The sequence below is a fragment of the Quercus robur genome, chromosome 6, assembly GCF_932294415.1.
Source record: "Quercus robur chromosome 6, dhQueRobu3.1, whole genome shotgun sequence".
Classification (NCBI taxonomy): domain Eukaryota; kingdom Viridiplantae; phylum Streptophyta; class Magnoliopsida; order Fagales; family Fagaceae; genus Quercus; species Quercus robur.
The window spans coordinates 53,696,221-53,717,720 of NC_065539.1; the positions used below are offsets into that span (position 1 = coordinate 53,696,221).

The 21,500-nt window shown below is 34.2% G+C and overlaps 2 protein-coding genes across 2 annotated transcripts; both read right to left on the reverse strand.

The window, feature by feature from the left end:
- Nucleotides 1–160: 160 nt before the first annotated feature.
- LOC126690369 (uncharacterized mitochondrial protein AtMg00310-like) lies at nt 161–709 on the reverse strand. Its single transcript, XM_050385475.1, has one exon. The coding sequence runs from the start codon at nt 707–709 to the stop codon at nt 161–163; it is 549 nt and encodes a 182-aa protein (XP_050241432.1).
- A 9,712-nt stretch (nt 710–10,421) lies between these two features.
- Nucleotides 10,422–11,433, reverse strand: LOC126689509 (EPIDERMAL PATTERNING FACTOR-like protein 4). Its single transcript, XM_050384745.1, has 2 exons — nt 11,133–11,433; nt 10,422–11,043 (listed from the first exon to the last, which is right to left on the reverse strand). The coding sequence occupies exons 1-2, from the start codon at nt 11,245–11,247 to the stop codon at nt 10,787–10,789; spliced, it is 372 nt and encodes a 123-aa protein (XP_050240702.1). The 5' UTR covers nt 11,248–11,433; the 3' UTR covers nt 10,422–10,786.
- Between the last annotated feature and the right edge of the window lie 10,067 nt (nt 11,434–21,500).

Consider the following 21,500-nt stretch of genomic DNA (forward strand, 5'->3'; position numbering starts at 1 on the left):
CCTAACACTATACTCACCATCATTGGTTAGAGGCCAAATCAAAGTATCTTTAGCCCCATCCTCGCAAACCTGAATCCTCCGCACCATATCTGCCTCCCACGAAAGAAAACAACTCGCTAGGCGACCCGGGTCCCAAGTTCTTGTGTCAAGGAGGAATAAATCACAAACCCGATGAACTAGCTCTTGGAGAAATGATCTTACTGTGGTTCAGATCAGGCAGCCACCTATGATGCCACACATCAATCAATTGGCCATTGCCAACCCTCCATATTGCCCCTTTCTCAATAACCCCACGAGCTTGTAAAATACTCCGCCAAGCATAAGAACATTTAGGATGAACTGAAGCCTCAAGAATATTCCCATTCGGAAAATATTTAGCACTAAACACTTTAAAAAGAAGGGAGTCTCGATGATGAAGAAAGCGCCATACTTGTTTAGCCAACAACGCATTATTAAACTTTTGGAAATCCCGAAACCCCATACCTCCAATTGATTTTGAAGAGCATAAAGAACTCCACTTAACCCACTGAATTTTCTTCGCATCACCATTGCCCCACCAAAACTTACGAATCATGGCTTCAATATCTTTACAGAGACCCATCGGAAGCTTGAAAACACTCATCGAGTAAACTGGAATAGATTGAACCACTACCTTAATCATAACCTCCCTCCCTGCTTGAGACAACAACTTTTCCTTCCATCCTTGCATACGGCCCTATATCCTTTCTTTGATTTGAGTGAAACATGTCGTCCTATTTCTTCCAACAAAAGAAGGTAAGCCCAAATATTTCATAATGTCTAATAGCAGGAACATTAAGGGCCACTTTTAAAGCTTCCTGAATTGCCTTATCTGTGTTTCTACTAAAGCAAAGAGTGGTTTTCTCCTTATTGATCACTTGCCCCGAAGCTACCTCATAGTAGGCCAATAGCTCTTGAACTTTATTGCATTCTTCTAAAGTAGACCTGCAAAAAATTAAGCAATCATCTATATCAGTCCAATAAGTTTGATAAAATAAGGGCAGCATACCATCTGGACCAGGATCTTTAAGCAAAGCCATTTCCTTGATTGCCACTCCCACCTCCTCACTGGTAAAAGGTCTCATAAGATCTACGCTCATAGTCTCAGTTACCACAGCTTCAACCCCATCCAAAACCCTGTCAAAATCACGTGGATTCGAAGAAGTGAAGAGATGAGTATAAAAATTAGTAAGGAGAGCCGAAAAAACTTCCTCATCCTCCTGCCAATCACCATTCCCATCACGCAAACCCTTAAAAAAATTCTTCCTCTTTCTTTGTGTAGCAGTCCCATGAAAGAACTTTGTATTCTGATCACCATGTTGCAACCACTGAAACCTGGACCGTTGTTGCCACATCTTCTCCTCTTTATCATATAAAGTATTCAATTCTTTCTTAAGCCGCACCACATCCTCATGCTCCCCAGTTCTGGCCGAAACTTCTTCAGCATGCCACAGCTGGTCCTTTGCTTGCTTAATCTGCTGTTTCACATTACCAAAGTGGACCCTATTCCAGGACTTCAAACGTTTCTTACATCTCTTAATTTTTGTAGCAGCAACGAACATGGGAGTACCATTAGGAGCACAATCCCAAGCCCTTTTTACCACTTCTTTGCACTCAGGATCTGAAATCCACATTGCTTCAAATCGGAAGGGCTTCCTGCACCACTTTTGGAACTCATTTGCAGCATCCAAGGATAGAAGAATTGGCCTATGATCTAATGTAAAACAATTCAGATGCTTCACCCTGCCTGTAGGAAACCGAGTCAACCACTCATAATTTGCAACACCCCTGTCCAATCTTTCCCATATCCACTCTCCTCTTCGCCTACCATGCCAAGTGAAATCCGGTCTTGAGAACCCCAAATTAGCAAACCCACAATGGTCCAACGCATCACGAAAATTTTGCATCAAGTAGTGAGCTCGAGGTACCCCACCTTTCTTCTCTTGCACTTCAAGCAACTCATTAAAATCTCCCAAACAACACCATGAAAGCTTTAGTTTAGAGCTAAGCGTACGTAACATATTCCAACCCTCCATCCTATAACCTGTCTCAGGCTCTCCATAAAACCCAGTCAATCTCCATGCATTTTCCGAACCACCATGCACAATAGAATCTATGTGATAGTTCGAAAAACTATCCACCCATACATCAATCCCTGCTTTCCACCAAAGAGCTAAACCACCACCCCTATCATCCGTAGGTACCGTAAAACAACCATCAAAGAAAATCTGATCTCTTACCCATTTCATACGCTCCTTAGATGACCATGTTTCAGATAAAAACACAATCATGGGATCTTGTGCTTGCACAATATCGACAAGCTCTTGAACTGCACGCCGGTTCCCAAGCCCCCTGCAGTTCCAAGCTAAGATTTTCATGGCTGTCGGCGGGGTTGAACATCAGCCTCCACCGTTTGATTTTTGTAACCAATTGCTTGTTTCTTTCTACTAACTCTCCCAAGATCCCTTTCCTCTCTCGAATCCTCCCTTGTGCGCTTCAAAGAACATAACTCCAATATTTGTGTGGAAGAGGCACTACCCCGTATAGGTTGAAGAGGCAACTCCTTCTCCAACCTTGCTGTCTCACCCATCCGAACTCCCACACCACTAACCATACTGTCCCTAGCACCCTCCCTATTGTTCTCCCCACCATCAAAACGTTCTAACTCTACATCTATATCGTCCAACTGAGCTTGGAAATCCTGACTAGTGGAACCACTTTGCTGTCCTAAATGCATATTTGTATTCGAACTACTCACCTCAGGAGTTCCGTTAACTTCCACAGCCACTGGTGCCGCAACCTGAGCAGGTAGACCATCACAATCAGCTACCCGACCCACAACTTCATTACTATGGAGCTGTTCACTACCATCCTTGTTTTGAATAATATTCAACTCATCCATATCTCTATCATTACCCCATTCTGGACTTGGAATAGCCTCATTATCCTCATTTACCTCCTCTTCATACCCTGCAACACGAACCACTATTTTCTTGGCCAAGTTCGGGGTGTTTGCTCGCAGCCAAGGACCAAATTGTTTGTCAATCTCCCTCAACGAACCCTTCCTTTTCACCCATACCGAGCAGTCCTTATCATGGTGGGTAAGACGCTCGCACCAATAACATACGTTAGGCAAGCGCTCGTATTTGAAACTTACCCAGCTTTCCTCACCGGAATTTAATCCTATCTTTCTACCTCTGCATAGTAGCTTTGTAATATCAATCTTCACCCTTACCCGCAAAAAATGGCTACCCTCATAATCCTCGTCCTCTGCTCCTGTGTTTATGACTTCCCCTGCAACTGATGCTATGTCCTGTGCCACCCGCAACTTCAAACTACTGATAGGAAGGTCATGGACCTATAACCAGAAGTGTGCATTGTCAAAAACCAAACCTTTCATCTCCGTTTGTCTCCCTATCCTCTTCAAGGCGACCAAACACCTATCAAAAGACCACGGTTCACCGGCTAGGACTCTGTCAACATCAGACTTCTCAGAGAAAATAAATAACACTTGGTTGTCGCCCATATCACGTACTTTGAATCCCCTCTTAGTATGCCACAGTAGTTTGAAAGTTCTTGCGATTGCCTCTATATTCAGCGACCTCACCGTAAAAAACCGCGTCGCCAACAAGAACTTCCCTTCAAAACCCCCATCATCAACGTTATACTTGCTTCCTTTAGACTTCGTCAATGAGAAAGTCTCCCATAAAGCAGATAGATTGTCCATACCTAACTTACCAGAGAAAATCCCTATGCCGTTATGGTCACAAAACCAGAGAAAAAGAACCACAGCCTCACTCAGGGAGTAGGCACGTATTCTACTAACCTAGGGTTTAAGCGCCGCCTAAGGTTAGAGAAACTTTTTTATTCTTGGATGGGAAATAGTTAACGAGTTATTATCTACAATATGTACCTATTTGATATTGAAGTTTAGAAAAAAAAAAAAAAAAAAAAGGCACCTGTTTGTTTGCACTAAATTCTTATAATTTTTTTTTTTTACCTTATTGACATAATATGTATAATAATTAATTAGAAACTTTCATTTTTCCTTTCTTTTTTTTTTTCTTTTTTAATTGAATCTAGTTACTCGTGCGTGATTGGATGAGTGATAAAATAAAACTGTACTATTTGTTTTAACTTTTGTAGTGCATCCATTGGAAATGAACAAAATGAAGGAAAAAAAAATACATGTAATCTATTCTATTTAAAATATTGAAGATCTATAATTTAGTTAATAGGAATCATGGAAAATATTAGGTTCAAAATTATGATTATTTCTTTTTCAAATCAACGCCAATAATTTTTGAATGAAAGATTAAGTGTCCGTTTTTTTTGTTATTATTTATGGGCCCATTGCACTTTTTGGTACTATTTATGGGTCACACTGTACTAATTCAGCTAACTGTTACCTTTATCTACAGCACTTTTCGTAAAAAAATTTCAATTTCAAAAGATCCCAAACTGAGCCTAATTGTCCCAATCGTTGTTGTTGGAGTAGTATCTAGCCTTTTTTTTTTTTTTTTTTTTTGAGAATGAGAAAAAAGGGGTGTTTATGGTTATATTAAACCCCTAGACAGGGCGCCAGTTGAAGGCAGGAGATGTTGCACTCCTTTCCAAACTGTGTGAGGGGGCCAACCCTTACTAAGGATGTCCACTAGACGAAAGCCTGCTGGCAACGAGACTCAATCCTAGGGGTCCGTTTGGATACAGCTTATTGTTGCTGAAACTGAAAACTGAAAACACTGTAGCAAAATAATTTTTAAATGTGTAAATAGTACCGTGGGACCCATTTTTAATATTTTTTAATATATGAACAATAACAGCATAGTACGTGAACAATACATTTACTGTTCATAATAGTGAAATTTGTCTCCCAAAGTCAGCAAAAGCGGGCCAAAAAAAAAAAAAAAAAAGAAGAGAAAACGCGAACTGGAAAAACGCAGACGCAGCGGACGCGGAGCCCAAACGCTCACTAGGTAGGTTAGACGAAGTGACCGAACTTTATCAACTGAGCCAAGCTCCCGTTGGTAGTATTTAGCTTATTTAAACTTCTTTTACTTGATTTAAAAAAAAAAAAAAAAAAAAAAAAAAAAAAAAAGAAAAGAAAAAAAGGAGAAGGAGAAGAAGAAGAAGAAGAAGAAGAAGAAGAAGAAGAAGAAGATTTGTTCTACTTATTTTAAACAAATGAAATTAAAGCTAAAAAGTAAAATCCTAAGAGCATTCACAGCAGTGTAGCTATAATGTTATATTGCTAAAATTTAGCTCCACAAACACAAAAAAACGCTTACAGCAGTGGAGCCATAGTTAAAAAATTTAGATGAATGGCTACAGTGCACATCTATATATAGATGTGCACTGTAGCTTGGAGCAAAAAAAAAAATTAATTTTTTATTTTACATTCACACTACTTTATCTATTTTTTATTCTTTCTTGCTTTTCTTCTCTCTCCGTGTCTCTCTCCCTCTCCATCTCTTCTTTCTTCCTGCTAGAACATTCTCAAACCCTCTCTCTCTGGCCTCCATGGATGAAACCTTCAAGTAGTGCCTCCTTCTCTCCAACACCATACACACACCACCACCACCTCCAACACCCAAAAACCCACAAATCCACCACCACTAAACCCATAAATCCACCATGAACCACCACCAACAACAACCAAAGCAACCCCAAAACCCATTAAACCCACACCACCATCAACACAACCAAAATCAAAACCAACACCATCAACCCACTACCACCAATCACCAAACCCATCTCAAAAAAAAAAAAAAAAAAAACCCACCGATGAGCAAACCCACCACCACCACCACCACCGATCTACACGGACCTAGACCCATTCCACGGACCAAATCCACGAACCCAAACGCACGAACCCAAACCACAGCACCTCTACGGACCCACCATGCTCAGCCACCGCCGATCTACACGGAGCCAGGACACCGCCACGGACCCACCATGCTCACCACCATGCTCAGCCATTGTTGATCTACACAGAGCAAGGTTTGAGAGAGCTGATATGAGAGAGGGAGAAAGAGAGAGCTGATCTGAGAGAGGGAGAAAGAGAGAGAGTTGAGACCGGTGACTGAAGAGAGAGAGAGAGCGATGATAGAACTGAGGAAATAGGGGTTTTTTTTTTTTTTTTTAATATTTATTGAGAGAGAAAAAAAAATATTAATTTTTTTTTTTTTTTTATGTATTCTTAGATTCACTGTTCACCGTTAGTAAATTTTTTGGGTAGCGATTGCGGTGGTGGTGGAAGAGTTGGTGGCGGCAGTGGTGGTGGCGGCGGTAGCGGTAGCGGTGGCGGCAGCGATGGCAGCGGCGGTAGCGGTGGCGGTTGCGGGTGGTTGTAATTGTTGTTTATTGTAATGAATATATTATTTTATTGTAGTGAATATATTATTTTATTGTGATGTTTATATTATTTTATTGTGTTGAAAGCTAAAATAGATCCACTGCTGCAGCATGTGTGTAGGTAAAATAGATAAAGTAACTTTTGGTGGAGCTAAAAAGCTAAATTTTTAGCTCCACTGCTGTGGATGCTCTAAGCCACGTAAAATCCACAAAGACTGACAAGAGCACTCCCAAAAGTTTTTATAATATGAAAGTTGAGAGGTCTTTATTAAAACTCTAATGTATGTACCACCTAGTTCACCGGCAGCACCAACCAGACTGTCAAATCAAATATCACTTCATAATAGTAATAATAATAAAAATAATGCATCTTTCCTTTCTGAAAATCAAAGTGAAGGTGGTATGTCATGTGTGTGGGGGAATGGGCAAACTGACTACACATTCAGGTTTTAATAAGATGTATGTTTTTGGAGTTACAGCCCCACTTTTCTAATCTCTTTGTCAAGTTGCCTCACTCAATTCAGAATTTTAACACTTTTTCAATTATTTAATCATAAATACTGAAATTATTATAAATAAAATGTCAGGCCTCGTGAAGGGACAGCTGGGCAAGATACTACATTATCTATGTCATTTTTTTTTTTTTTTTTTTTTTGGTGGGGGCTTGGGAGGAATTTGCATTTGGGAATTCTTTCTTTGAGTTGTTTAGAGGAATTAAATTAGGATCCTTTAAAATTAAGGGTTTTATTAACTTATGTCTTTAATTAGAATATACATTAGTAAATTATTTTAAAATATATATAAAAAAATAATTAAATTTTTTTATAATTTTATAAATTTTTATAAAAAATTTCAAAAATAAATTATTAATATATGTTATAAAGGTATATGTTAACCAGACATTTAAATTAAAGAGCGGTGGAATTTTCTTTTTACAATATTCTTTCGACCCCATTTAACATAAAAAAAAATATTTTAAAAAAAAATTAAAAAAACACTGCCACGGACTAGTTAAAGTTCAGCTTCCAATTCAGGAAGTCACAGTAAGTCATCCCCTCGTGAGTTGTGACATGAGCTCTAGCCTCTAGTCTACCACACTGAATATTTCTTTATTTAAAAAAAAATATTTTTCACCAAAATGGAGTGGAAGGCAACTATATGATCGTCGAAATAAAATGTAAGGGGAGGAATAAGTGTATTTTCGAGCTACACAATTTATTGCAACAAACCACATCATGAAAAAAAGGTAGGAACTGTACATTCTCAAATTGAGAGGAAAATAGTGTAGGACGCGATAGATCAAATGAGGAGTTGGAATGAAGTAGCTGGCTTGCACTGATTACAAGGCTTTTTTTTTTTTATTCTTTCAAATTTTCCATGGAAAACTAGTCCAGCGATCTCTTTGTTTGAGCATGAAGACGCAAGTTTCTGGAAAAATATGTGGTAAGGTTCATTGGGAATTTTCTCTCTGGCCAGGTATAAAAACATCGGAATGCCATTATTGCTAAGGTGACATAATTAAATGACTAGGTCTCTAAAACCAGAAATTTATATGGCCTCAGTGTTTAGTATATGATAGTATGATTTTTAAACTACAGATAGGCAAAATGTTTTTCAAGTAAACCACAGGTGGATAAAGTGTAATTTCCCCTTATTTTTTTTAGAACCCATTTTACTGCTGCTTGGGTATTTTTGCTTCTTAGAATGCAAAATGGTGAAAAGATTAAAGATTTCATCATTCATTTTAATTTTTTGATAGTAAAAGTTAGCCAAATGGGTCGAATTTCTGTAAAATTTTCTGGCTGTGATTATAACAAGTCTTCAGTTTTTTAAAGTGGCATTAAGCCTTTATATCTGCATTCTTGTAGTAAAAAAAGATTCTTTTTGTTGATTCCTTTGAAAAGCTTAAGTTCATAAGTGATGAAATTTGAAACGATGATGAGTTTGTAAAAAAACAAGGAGAGAATGGGTCAATGGTGGTGATGTTTTAGAGAGTAGAGGGAGGCAAAGGGTTGAAGATTGCAGAAATAAAGATAGTTTGAGTTGGCTTTTTTTGAACCATTAGATCATTTAATTGCCATGTGTCCTTTATCTATAGAAAAAATGGAGAGAACGGGAGAGTTTCTAACGGGAGAGGAGCTTGAGCCATTGAATTTGACTTTGAAAAAAGAAATCGAGAAAATACTTATTCATGTGAACTAATAAACTAAGGGAAAAGTTAATGAATGCCTAAGAGTATTGATTTAGGAACTATTTTAAGAGTCTTTTATGAAAAAAAAAAAAAAAAAACTTTTTTGACAATAAGTATAAGTGCTTGTGAGGTGTGAGGGGAGGGGGGGGGGGAGAGTTGAGATTCAAGTTTCTAAAAAGGAATTTCACACATATACACTTAGATTATGGTAGAATAAAATCATAACATAGTCTATAACAAATGTTCTAATGGCATTCATTAACAAGACACATAAACTAAATATAATGAATATGGTATCATTTTATGAGTATTCTTACATTAGAATATCACTTAATATACACATGAATATCTTAACATGATTGACTTTTTATATTTCATATCAGTATTAGCTTTGTCACTATGCACAACACAACTTTTTTATTTTGTGTGTTTTAAGATAGATAAATAGTGGAGAAATAAGACTCGAGAATTCAAACTACAAACATAACACATCACCAAAAAAAATATCATTATCATTTACTACTTGATTATTACATTTTTAGTAAAACCATTGGATTATTAGTTTTGTGAGAGTTTTAACATGTAATATCCGTTTTTAATGAATGTTCTTTACTATTAAAGAAATACTATATTTATAACATTTTCACAATACTTTTATAAAAAAATTTTAAGTGACAAATTATTATTAACTGTTATGGGTGGACAATAAAATAATTTAAATTGTAAATTTAAATTAGAATAAAAAAATAATTTAACACTTAAGATTTACATTGCATTTCTTTTATCATTAACTAGTAGACTATTATTAGCTGTTGAAACCCACATTGCATTTCTTTTATCATTAACTAGTAGACTAATATTTCTCAAAAAAAAACTAGTAGACTATTATTAGTTGTTTTTTTTTTTTTTTTGATATGATATGACTTAAATGACTTAAATGACATAACTATAATGTGATATGATATGACTTAAATGACAATGAATATGAAATGAAAGAAACAAGTGCATGTCTCATACGTTGGCTCACGATTAGACCAAGAATTGCCAACAGACTGAAGAAGCAATTTGGCAATTCGGGAGGGTTAAATTTGGAAACAAGAGACAGTGAGACTTTTGAGGTACGATCCGGAGAAAAAAAAAAGTGAGATTTCGTATCTCTCAACAGCGAAAGTGATTTTATAGAAAGAAAGAAAATTTCAGAAAGATAAAAAAAAGTGTAGGGCCTACACATAAGAAAACCAGCAATCAGATTGCAGAAGAACAACGAAACAAACAAATGTCCTATCTTTGCTTTTTCTCCTTTGATGCTCTATCTCAATCGTTGCCAATGATACTCATAATAGAATGGAAACCCATTTTTTTGATTGATTCACATGGATAGAGTACTGGTTGTTTTGTAATGAAAAAATACCATTTTCTCTGAATTCAGTTCACTGCCTATTCTATTTCCCTCCTCTGCAATTTCCCATCTCTGTAGTGTCACTGGCTCACTGCTACCTTATTATTCATCACTATTTACTAGTTAGAATTCAGAGGATGAGTGCAATAATGGCTAGTACATCAACCAAACTAAGAAATACTAAGGATAAACCTCAGACACTTAAATAACATATTCAATAAGTTGTACGTAACACGGTCTTCATTAATTATTTAACATACATAAAATTTCCTTATTCTACTTTCTTTCCTTTTCTTTTTTGGTAAGTTAAAACCCAGCTCTATTCAGATTCTTTCTTGTCTAAGGCTAACCTAGCTAGGTAAATAATTAAAGCTTGACATTTCTAAGAAGAAGAAGAAGAAGAAAGAGAAATTCAAAATGTAAAGCAACTTTATACTACCATTTTTGAGAAGTTCAATATGTTAATTACAGCTTTAACTTCCATTTCACATTAATGCAAATCCAAAAAATAAATTAAGGACCAAAAATATCATCATCATAAGCTAACAGAGAGGGAGAAGGATAGAGATCTATCCCTCTCGATAATATAACCTAAAATTAACTTCTTACATTCCCAACGATTCCTCTTTTCCCTCAAAGTAAAGCAAAACCATCCCAGTAATAATAACCTAAAAAGAACCACCAAAGCCGCAGGCAAGGCAAGTAGAAGTAGGTAAACCACTAAAAGATAGCTAAAATTACACAAAAATATCTACTTTGTTTTTGTTGTTTTCTCCAGTGTTTTGCTTGCTCTTGCTCATCATGGTGTGGTTTTCTTTGTTTTGTTAAGGCATGTAGAGCTTATTCTTACACTGGCATCGCCAAGCTTCAGGGTAGTACTCTAGTGGAGTGGTCACACCAGGGTGAATCGCCACGTGAACTGGCTTACACGGTGAGCACCTTCCACACTTGGATCTACACGTGGGTGGTGATGAACCCAAGCCTAGTCTTCTTCTACTACTAATAATAACCCCAAAACCTTGTTCAAATACTTCTCCTTTTGCATCACTTTTGTCTCTCTCCGCTTCAGCTTCACTAGTGCCTAGCACATAAAAGAGGCAGTGATCAATTTAAAGAGTTTTAAAGAAATATTTCTTTGTTTTTGAAAAGAGTTTTAATTGATGTGCTTACCTAGTAAAGAAAGAGTGACGGCAGTGGCAGCTGAGGCAAATAAGAGAAATGTTGTTAAGGCTGTGAGAGTTTGATGATGGTGGTGGTGGTGGCCGCGGTGGTGCAGTACGCCCATCGCCGAGGTGGTTAGCAACAATCTGATGATGAGGAAGATTTTTAGTAATACATATGATGATGGCTCATCAGTTCAGGAGAGTGATGAAACAAACCATGGTATGAAAGAGTGTGATGGGAGCTAGGCTATTATTGGCTTATTGCAGGCGTTTTTTTTTGCGTGTGAGCGTGTGACTATATGTCTGAGTAAAAAGTCTTAAGTCAAAGAAAACACATACCCAAAAGATGAGAGAGAGAGAGAGAGAGAGAGAGTGAGACTGTTTGTTTTATTGTTTGGCATAAGGGTGGGTGGGTCCAGCAGGTGGACCTACTATACCCTGAATGATTGTGATGGCCTTTGGGATCAAATACAGACCAGACCATTTAATTTACTGTATATTCCAAATGCCATTTATGAGATAGGACTTGTTAGGAGAAAAGAGTAATGGTAACTGCACAACAGAATTTGACAAATTTTTCACTTCAAATGGTAAATTTTTACTAATTTTTATTTGTTTCACTGTTAACATTACTCTTTTAACTTATGACAAATAATCTACTTCATTAACGAATGTTAAATTTTTTTATTTCTAAACTTTCTCATGAATGGCCTTACCCTCTCTTAAAAGTCATCATGACTTTTGAGTGTAGTTGTGGTGTACCTTTATGTTAGAATCACTTTTCATCTCTTTTGTGTGTGTTTGTTTCTTTTAAAAAATAAAACTTTCTCATGAAGAAATTCATGCAGATTGAATGGGAAAGAAGTGGGCAACAAAGTCCAAGTTGGGTATTCTTTTCCGCCCCCGTACAAGAGGGTAAAGTTTGAATAATACATTTCTTTTCAAAGGTGTTGTGACATAGAGTTTCTTAACTAAATTCTATGACGTATAATAAATTATTAATTATTTCAAAAAATTAAACTGCTAAAAAATAATAAATTTGGTTATTAACTAATAATTATAACACTTCTTATGGCCTGTGGGCCTAAACTTCCATATGCAATAAGTGGAGCTTAACAAATGAGATTCTTAACACTTTAAACAGAATGTAAAGTGGAAACAAAAATTGAACTTATATTTCCTACTTTAATATTATGATAAATTACCAATTTTTCAAAAAGTTTAAAGTGTTAGACAATCGTGAATTTAATCATTTAACAATAATTCTAACATTTACTTTAATAAATAAAATCACATGATTGAATATATTTTCCTAGGAAGAAGATAAAATTGTTTATACTCATTGGTTAATGTGGTCTTTGTTAACAATTGCACTAAGTACATAAGTTAAGATGCGCTCAATGTTCTATTAAATGATACTTTTATTAGTTTATACATTTTTCACAAAATAAAATCAAATTATGTACCCATATAAAGAAAAACATAAACAACAACGATACTTTGTGTGTGCAAACCAATAAATTATCAACAAGTGTATTTTTTGTTTTAAAAAATGTGTATTATAACTCATAATTGAATATATATTATTTCTTAAATTTATACGTTGAAGGTGCTTATTAATTAACATGCCGAGGTGAATATAATTAACTATGGAATTGAATTTAAAATTTAAAATTCATTAACTAAAAAATTGTACCTAAGTTCCAAAATACAATTTTTAATTTTTAATTATAGTCGAAGACTACAATAAAAATCTGAAAACAGCAATTTTTGTTGTTAAAATGTTTGTTTATTTCATCCCAAAAGAGGGGTTTTTTTTTTTTTTTTTTTGAATGACGAAATGTAAAATAAAGAGCGAAATTTATGATGTTTTATATAAGTGAATTTATGTAAAATTGATAAAGTGACATTCTGGTAACGATGCATGAAAGTCTGTGATGGGATGAATCAGAAAATGGGGAAATAATAAATAGGAATTTGAGGGAAATGCAATCCCTAAAAGAAGGGTGGGTGTTAAGGTAGATGGTAACAGCACACGTGCTGTTGCGTACGTGTGAGAAAAATGGAGGGTGCTGTCTTGTACGGGACGAACATCTGAGGTGAAGCTAAACCCAAGTTACCCAACCCACCATTATTGCTCTTTCTATCTAACATGCCATGGTGTGTGTGTGTACGACATGGCCTCATTAAATATAAGGGCCCCTACAACACTCACGTTTGTTGTTGCTATTGTTTTTGTGTTATTGGCCTATTACTATTCTCTCTGTATTTCTGTGTTCTCTTTTTTATGGGAAGAAGGGGAGCCAACTTCAAATTGCGACTCGACAGACATAGAAGAGGGCTAGCTAGGTGACATTGGCCTACATAAGCCTTTTGACGTGTTTGTTGTGTTTGTATGCGTGATTCTTGAGGGTATGGTTAATGAGTGTGAATGTCAATTTTGTTATTGCCATCCCACTAGTTTCTTTTCTTTTTTTTTCTTTTTTTTTAGAGACATATAACAATTTAGTTCGAATGGTATTTATTGATTTGTTTTAGTTACTGCAGTAAATTCCACTTGATTCCTCTTTATCAAGTATAATCGACAATCGAGCACCTGTTACCATATTCATTTATTATTTTAGGGTTTTGTATACAAATGACTTTGTGCTAGAATCTTATAATGCAGTGTAGCTACTTTTTATAAAGAATCTCAGCTTTAAATTTAAAATTTATACCTTTATTAGTTTTTGTTATTTTTCAATGCACGTCTCAAAAAAAAAAGTATAAAATTTTATGCCTATGTTTGGTATAGCTTTTTGGCTAAATTAAAAAAAATAAAAAATAAAAAGAGAGAGAGAGAGAGATATGAAAACAAAATACTAAAATTACATAACCAAAAATGAGAAGAGAATTTTAAAAATGAAATAATAAAAATTATGCTAACCTGGCTTAAATTAATGAGCTACATTTATTACATACAAACTGTTATAGATACTCCATTTTTTAATTAAAATCGTGACTTGAAATCACAGTGTTGAACTTAAAAATCGTAACTTCAAATCACAATTTCAATTAAAAAATAGAGTACATGTAAAATTGTATATAATAGTTTGTGTGCAAAAAAATATTAACCTAAAATAATTTAGGATATCTCATAAAAAAAAAGGTATAATAATGGTTTTAAAAATATACCAACACAATCAATCAATTAAATTAAGTTAACAGTGAACCGATGCCTAAAGTTTGTAGCTAGGTCCTACCAAAAACTAGCCAATTAAAATTATTTTTATTCTTTTTCTTTTTCTCAATTAAAATATTTGTCATATTTATTTTGAAATAAACAAGTAAACATTGTTTCTTTCTTCAAAAAAAAAAAAAAAAAAAAGTAAACATTGTTTCTGTTTTTGTTTTGTATTTAATTTTTTTAAATTGTTTTTTTATCTATTAATTTCATTATCATGGCCCTTTTTTGAAAGTACAGTACATTATCACGATCTAATCACATCACATGTTCAAAATTATTTTGTAGTGATTATTATATTAATTTGGTAAAATCAAGGGCAAGGGCCTACATTAATGAACCCGCATGATCTTTCTGTAAGTGAGGGCCTAGGTGGCTAGCCTGGCCTGGCACTGGCAGTGAGGTTTGGTAATCTGGCTCTGTGATTGATGGGTTTTGGTAATTTTGGGTTCGGTTAGCATTTAAGGCATGCAATTGACTAGCCATATTTATATTCAGCAGCGAGCTTGCTTCAGTGAGAGGATCTAGTAGTATTGTTGGCCGGTGCAGCAGGGTCTTTGTTTGGACAAAGGAAATCTAATTTATTACGATGTTGAGTATAACAGCACAGAGCAACACTGTGGATATAACGTGCATACCATAATAGTACAAGTGAGAAATCAGTGGGGTGGTTTCAAGTTTGGTAAGTTTACTCCAATGCTCTTTAATGGAGTCACGAAAAAGAAAAAGATTGTAATTGAAGTATCATATATATATATATATACATGGAAGTTGTTCCTGACAAAAGGATTGGTAAAACAAAAAGGATAAAAGAATTGTAGAACAATCTTTTTATTTACTATGCATGCATAGTGTCTATAAGTACATTGCTTTAATTCATTAATGTCCCACAACTTAAACCCCATGCACATGCATGAGTTTAACTATAAAACCCAACATTTTCTCATAATAAGCTATTAGAGCATTCACATCAGCTCGTTTAAAAGATTCCGTCTATTTTACATCAAAAACCTACTTTTTCTATTTTACACCATCAATTTTACAAAACACCCACATCAGTTCATCTATTTTACCACAATCCTTATTTAAATAATCAATTTCCTTAATTATTTTATTATTCCTCACCTAACCCATTTCCGTTTTTATACCCGCTTTCTCTCTCTCTCTCTATCATATTTCTGATTTCCTCTTCTCTCTCCATCTGATTTCTTCATCTGATTTCTTCTTCTCTCTCCATCTGATTTCTTTTTCTCTCTCTATACCCGGTCTATCATATTTCTGATTTCCTCTTCTCTCTCCATCTGATTTCTTTCTCTCTCTCTATACCTGGTCTATCATATTTCTGATTTCCTCTTCTATCTCTCCATCCGATCCACTCTCTGTCTCCGATCCGAGCAGGGAGCACGGCGCCGAGAAGAACTTTCGATCCACTCTCTCTGTCTCCGATCCAAGCACGGCGAGAAGAACGCCGATCCAAGCACGCCGATCCGCCACAAGCGCCGATCCGCTCTCTCTGTCTCCGATCCAAGCATGGCGAGAAGAACTCCGATCCAAGCACGGCGAGAAGAACGCCGATCCGCCACAAGCGCTGATACACTCTCTCTGTCTCCGATCCAAGCACGGCGAGAAGAACGCCAATCCAAGCACTCCGATCCAAGCACGCCGATCTGCCACAAGTTCCGATCCGCTCTCTCTGTCTCCGTTGGTGTGTCCGTGTGTGGGTGTGTTTGGTTTTGTGGTGTTTCTGGGTGATTTTGTTGTTGATTTTGTGGTTGATTTTTTATTTTTGTTGTTGATTTTTGATTTTGACTGTGGGAGTGTGTGTATAAGAGGAAGAAGCAGTTGATGATGATGAGGGTGTTGGTTGTGCAGATGGAGAAGAGAGAGAAAAAAACGAGCGAAATTAGAAATTATTATAATAATGTTTAGACGAGCTACAGTAACCGTGTATATATGCACGGTTACTGTAGCTCATGGAAATTTTTAGATGATTTTACACAGGTTTACATGAGCTGATGTGGGATGTTTTTTGGCCAAAATGTGTAAAATTTGCACTGTAGATCTATTTTAGAAGACTTTAGATGGGCTGATGTGAATGCTCTTATGATTATGATAATGTCACGATTGATCATCGTTTTATTAAGAAAACAAAACAATCACCGTGCACCCTTGATACAACAATCACTTCATAAGTATAAGTACTTGTGGGGTGTGAGAGGCAAGAATTGGGGTTCAAATTTCTAAGAGGGAGCTTTACATATATATACACTTAGACTTTGTTTGGTTGGAGGAGAGGAAAAATGGAAGGATAGAAAAATTTTGATTTTTTCTCATGTGTTTTTGGTTGGAGGAGTGGAAAAGTGAGAGGGTGGAAAACTCTTTTATTTGGTTGGAGAAAAAGTGGAAAGATGAAAATGTAGTTTATATGAATTGACTATTATCTCCTTATTATAACAAAATACCAAAGAGTTAATACCAAAGATGAGGGTATTTGTGTAATTTACTACCCACATCATATTTTCTTCTTAGTTTTTCTCCCAAATTGGGAGGACAAAATTTTTTGGGTTTGGAGGGAAAATTTTCCACACCGTTTTCTTTCTCTCTTGTTTTCTCTCCGGAACAAAACAATGGAAAATTATATTTTTCGCCTTATTTTCCTCTCATTTTTTTCCATTCTTACTGTTTTCACTCTAACCAAACGAGACTTTAGATTAAATTAGATTAGAATTTCTATCTTTTATTTTTATATATATATATATATATATATATAACAAAACGATACAAAATAAACGTAAAAAGACAACACTCTGGATTCAATTTGGAAAAAGCCGAGAAAATAGGTTTCCGTATGCGGCCCCTTGGATATTCAGATTCCAGCTAGTATGAAGAGGAGAGATCTGGACTGGTCTAAAATAGTAGGCTACTGTCGGAAAACCATTGCAGCAAGCAACCACGACTTGTTTATTTTCAGATATCAGGTGTGAAATTTTTGAAAAGGACATTTAAAAAATTTTAAGACCAGGTGAAAAAATCACAACTTTTGCAATAATTGTTAACGTGGTAGATTGTGATTGGTGAGTTCATATGAAAACAACATGCAATTAGTAACATTATGTAAGATAATTGCGACCAAAGATGTGATTTTTTTTATTTTTATACACTTCAGTCTGGGCCTATAGACTTACACATTGAAAATAAATTTTGCGAAACGTCCCCATTTGACTAATCGGATACTATTCCGTTCATTTAAAGAGTTTAGTTTAAATTTTAATAATACTTCAGGAAATATTAAATAAATAAAAAAGAAAACGGAAAACAATTATTTAGATAAAACATATATATTTGACTTTATAGAATTAACGGATAGGATTACTGTGTTGTGTGATTCGGGTTGTTTTCGAGACAGTAATTAAAAAAAAAAAAAAAAAAAACATATAAGGTAAGCTAAGTTACACCTAAGTTTAGGAAGGTTGAATGATTCTATTGTGTATTTTCCAAAACATAATAGTTATGAGACATATAGCTAGTAAAATATGGTACGGGTTTAATATTGTAAGTATGTATATGGACACATATAATTTGGTATCTTTCAAGAAAAGTACGTTTAAAAAATTCGGCATAAAAATATAGCAACAGATAAAGAATGATACGTGTATAGTATGAGTATGTTACGTTTATTTTTTAAAAAAAATTGTAACAAAAATACAGAAATGTTTACCATATATGTTATTAAGATTAATTCTATAATCTTTATATCATGACCTTTAACTTTTGTCAAGTGTGATTTAATCCATAGAACATTTAAAAAAGAAAAAATTAGGTATGTCAGGGTTATTACAAATTTTACTATATAGGTATTGATGTGTTAATAATCATTAAAAAATAATAATTTAAACACTCATTTAGCATCGTGTTGTGGTCACACCAATCTCATTCATTGGCACATTAACTTGTAAATATTTTCTAGTAAAATTTGTACTCCATCATTTTTAAAGCATACAACAACATTAACACATTGGGATTTGTGTCTAGCTAGTAGCTTTAGTTTTTAATTTTGGGTTTAGGATTTTAATAATGAGATTAAATTTAATAAGGATGTTGTGTAAAACTCAAATTTTACTCATTCAATTCTAACATACCACATCATCATAGTACATATTAAAGAATAGACATAACCAATTTCAATCAATTTTAATACTCATTTGAAAATCTAACTTAATTGGGAATTTATTGAAATGTCATTAAGTATAGTAAGATGTATTAAGTTTTAAGTAAAAAATTGATGTGATAATCTCTTATTGAATGATGTAAAATATGAGTTTTACACCTCATCTTTACCAAGTTCGGATTCTTTAATAAAATATTTTTTGACAAAACTTATGTACCATACTTTAAGTACTGTTGTTCCCTATGTCTCCTCTTAAGATTCTGTCATGTGATTACTTAACTAAAAAAATATACTTCCATTTCATATTAAAAAAGCTACATGACAGAAATTTAAGAAGTAAACTTAAGGACTATACCTAAGTCTTGCCCAATATTCTTATAGCAATACATTTCTATTGAAACTTTTTCAGCTTGTGTTTTATATATGTGTTCAATATGAGACAGGGTCGTTATAAATTTTTAATTCCCTTAATCTCCTCTTTGTATAAGCGGGATCTAAACTCTGATTTTTTTTTTTTTTTTGATAAACTAAACTCTGATTCCTTTTTCAATAATAAAAGACCTTAATGTCTAATTTTATGATTGGTTTCAAAAAAAAAAAAAAAGAAGAAGACTAATTTTATGATTAAAATCTAACACTAAATAAACATTGAAAGTCTCAAAGTCCTGCACAAAAAACTAGCGAGAGAACTTCATGTATCAGTATAAAATGGCACGACCCACTTCACAGACTTAAACCTTGACCCCTTGAGCAGCAATTTCAGCCTTTCAGGTCATATTCAAAATTTCAAATCCTGAAAGTACGGATTGGGCTTAAAACTATTGGTGCAGAGAAAGAAATAAAACGTACGAAGAGAAAGGTAACAGATCAGGCCCCATAAGGCCAGGCCCGGAGTTAAAAAGTTAATCTTTTTAGGGCCTTGAAAACTCTTTAAGAAAATTCAGGGGGTAAAAAAGGTAGAAATCAAGGCTAAGCCGTAAGTCGTCTTAAATGGTTACTTACAAAACTGAAAACATAAACAAGATAAAAGACATAACGTAATTTGATGATTAAAATCTTAATCAGCATTGCCGAGTAAAACAAGGAAGAAAACAAAAATTCAGAGGTTTGGGTGTCTGGTAAGTAAGTTCAAATACACTTTTGAGCATTTTAGACAATATTACACATATTTCCACCTACTTTTTCACCTACATGTATATCAAAAACATCCAAACAATATTAATCAAATTTTTCTACCAAACACACTTTGCCAACTAAGAGGGTGGTCCAAGTGCAGCTGAGATTAGAAGACGTGATAGTGAGGGTGTGGTTTCCTTCTCCCATATGGAGAGAAGTTAATAAATTCGAATGCATGCATGTTTGAATTAATAAACAAAGAGGACAGAGAGGTGACCAATCTAAGGGTGGTCAAATATATTGATTGATCAAGAGGTAAGAACCAATTCAGTTGGGTTCATATATATATATATATATATATATATGTATATGTATTGGTATTGCTGTGGTTTCTGTGGGCTTATTAATTAAACGACTCAATGTTACCAAGTGAGAGAGAGAGAGAGAGAGAGAGAGAGAGAGAGAGAGAGAGAGACCAAAAAGGTTGGTCCTAGTGACTAGTGAGCCTAGCTGAGACTAGTAGATGTGGACATGAAGGATTGGTTGGAGGTGGTGCAAGTAAGGCAGATATTAATTTCATTATATAAAACAACAGTTTAAAAGACGGTAATAAATAATTACGATGTTAACTTGATCTCGAGTCTCAACAACTAGTTGTATATTATTGTGTTGGTGTTCTTTGTATCCCATCTTCAGCCCAAACGGTCGACCTAAAAAATAAGTGAGTTTCTCATACAGATCAAAAGTATGGGGTTTCATAAGGAGTGGGTAAGGTGCTATTATGGTCATGTCTAGGTAGAGAAACTACATTAGTCATCCCCTCTACCCATTTTCTTTAAACCAAAAAATAATTAAGATGTTTTTTTTTTTTTTTTGAAAACTAAAATTAAGATGTTGAAAACAATAATTATGATAAAATAATTAAGTTCACACAGCTGATACTTTGATTGGATTAAAAACTTACTTGAAAGATTTGGCACTAGAAATATATGGAAACTTGAATTAATACTTTGAATATAGGAAACTTGATGATATAAATTGGGAATAACAAAATCCGTGGAAATATTGGGATCCAAGCATTGGGAAAAATAAGTTTAACTTTTATTTTCTTGTTTTTGTCTCACGATTTATCAAATAAACTTTTTTTTAATAAGTTAAAACTTAAAACTAATTTTTATTTTATTGTTTTGTCTCTAAAACTCTAACAAATAAGTGCAAACTCAACCACTCAATTTGAAAAAAAAAATGTTAAAAGATGACTTTAGGGCAAATATTAAACCATATATAAAAAGTTTTGATATTATTTATATAAAAATATAAAAGGTTATCATACAAAATTAATTATTTTATTATTTTTTCATAAAATATTTCTCAAAATAGTCTCTTAACTAATACCGCATTTTTTTAACATTAAAAAGAAACCGCGTGGCCCGAGAAAGCTTATTCAGAGCGTACAACACTTGCTGCTTCCACTTTAGACAGATGATATTGTACAATATTCAACTAGACTCGCTTTCCAATAAGTTTACACGAGTGGTGATTTTAATTCTTTATAGTATTTCATCTTCTAATAAAAAAGAAATAAGAATAATTTTGCAAAAAAAAAAAAAAATTGCCACAATTTTTTTTTATGTGACTGACTATAATTAATAGAAAAAAAGTAATGATACATCAGAAAGTAACAAATAACATCAGTATATAATGTAAGAAAATCGTGATAAAAATTGTAAACTTATTTATGGTAATAAAATATGACAGGTATTCATTACAGACATTAATTAATTATTCTTATTCATGTAGTGTAGACCACAAGACCAGATATTTATTTTGGACAAAAAAAAAGGCATTAAGAAATATGATTAAAATAA

Coding starts and splice junctions, on each gene's coding strand:
- LOC126690369 (XM_050385475.1), bottom strand. CDS start 709: ATGCAAGGATGGAAGGAAAAGTTGTTGTCTCAAGCAGGGAGGGAGGTT.
- LOC126689509 (XM_050384745.1), bottom strand. CDS start 11,247: ATGGGCGTACTGCACCACCGCGGCCACCACCACCACCATCATCAAACT. Junction 11,044..11,132: donor CGTCACTCTTTCTTTACTAG/GTAAGCACATCA, acceptor TTTATGTGCTAG/GCACTAGTGAAGCTGAAGCG.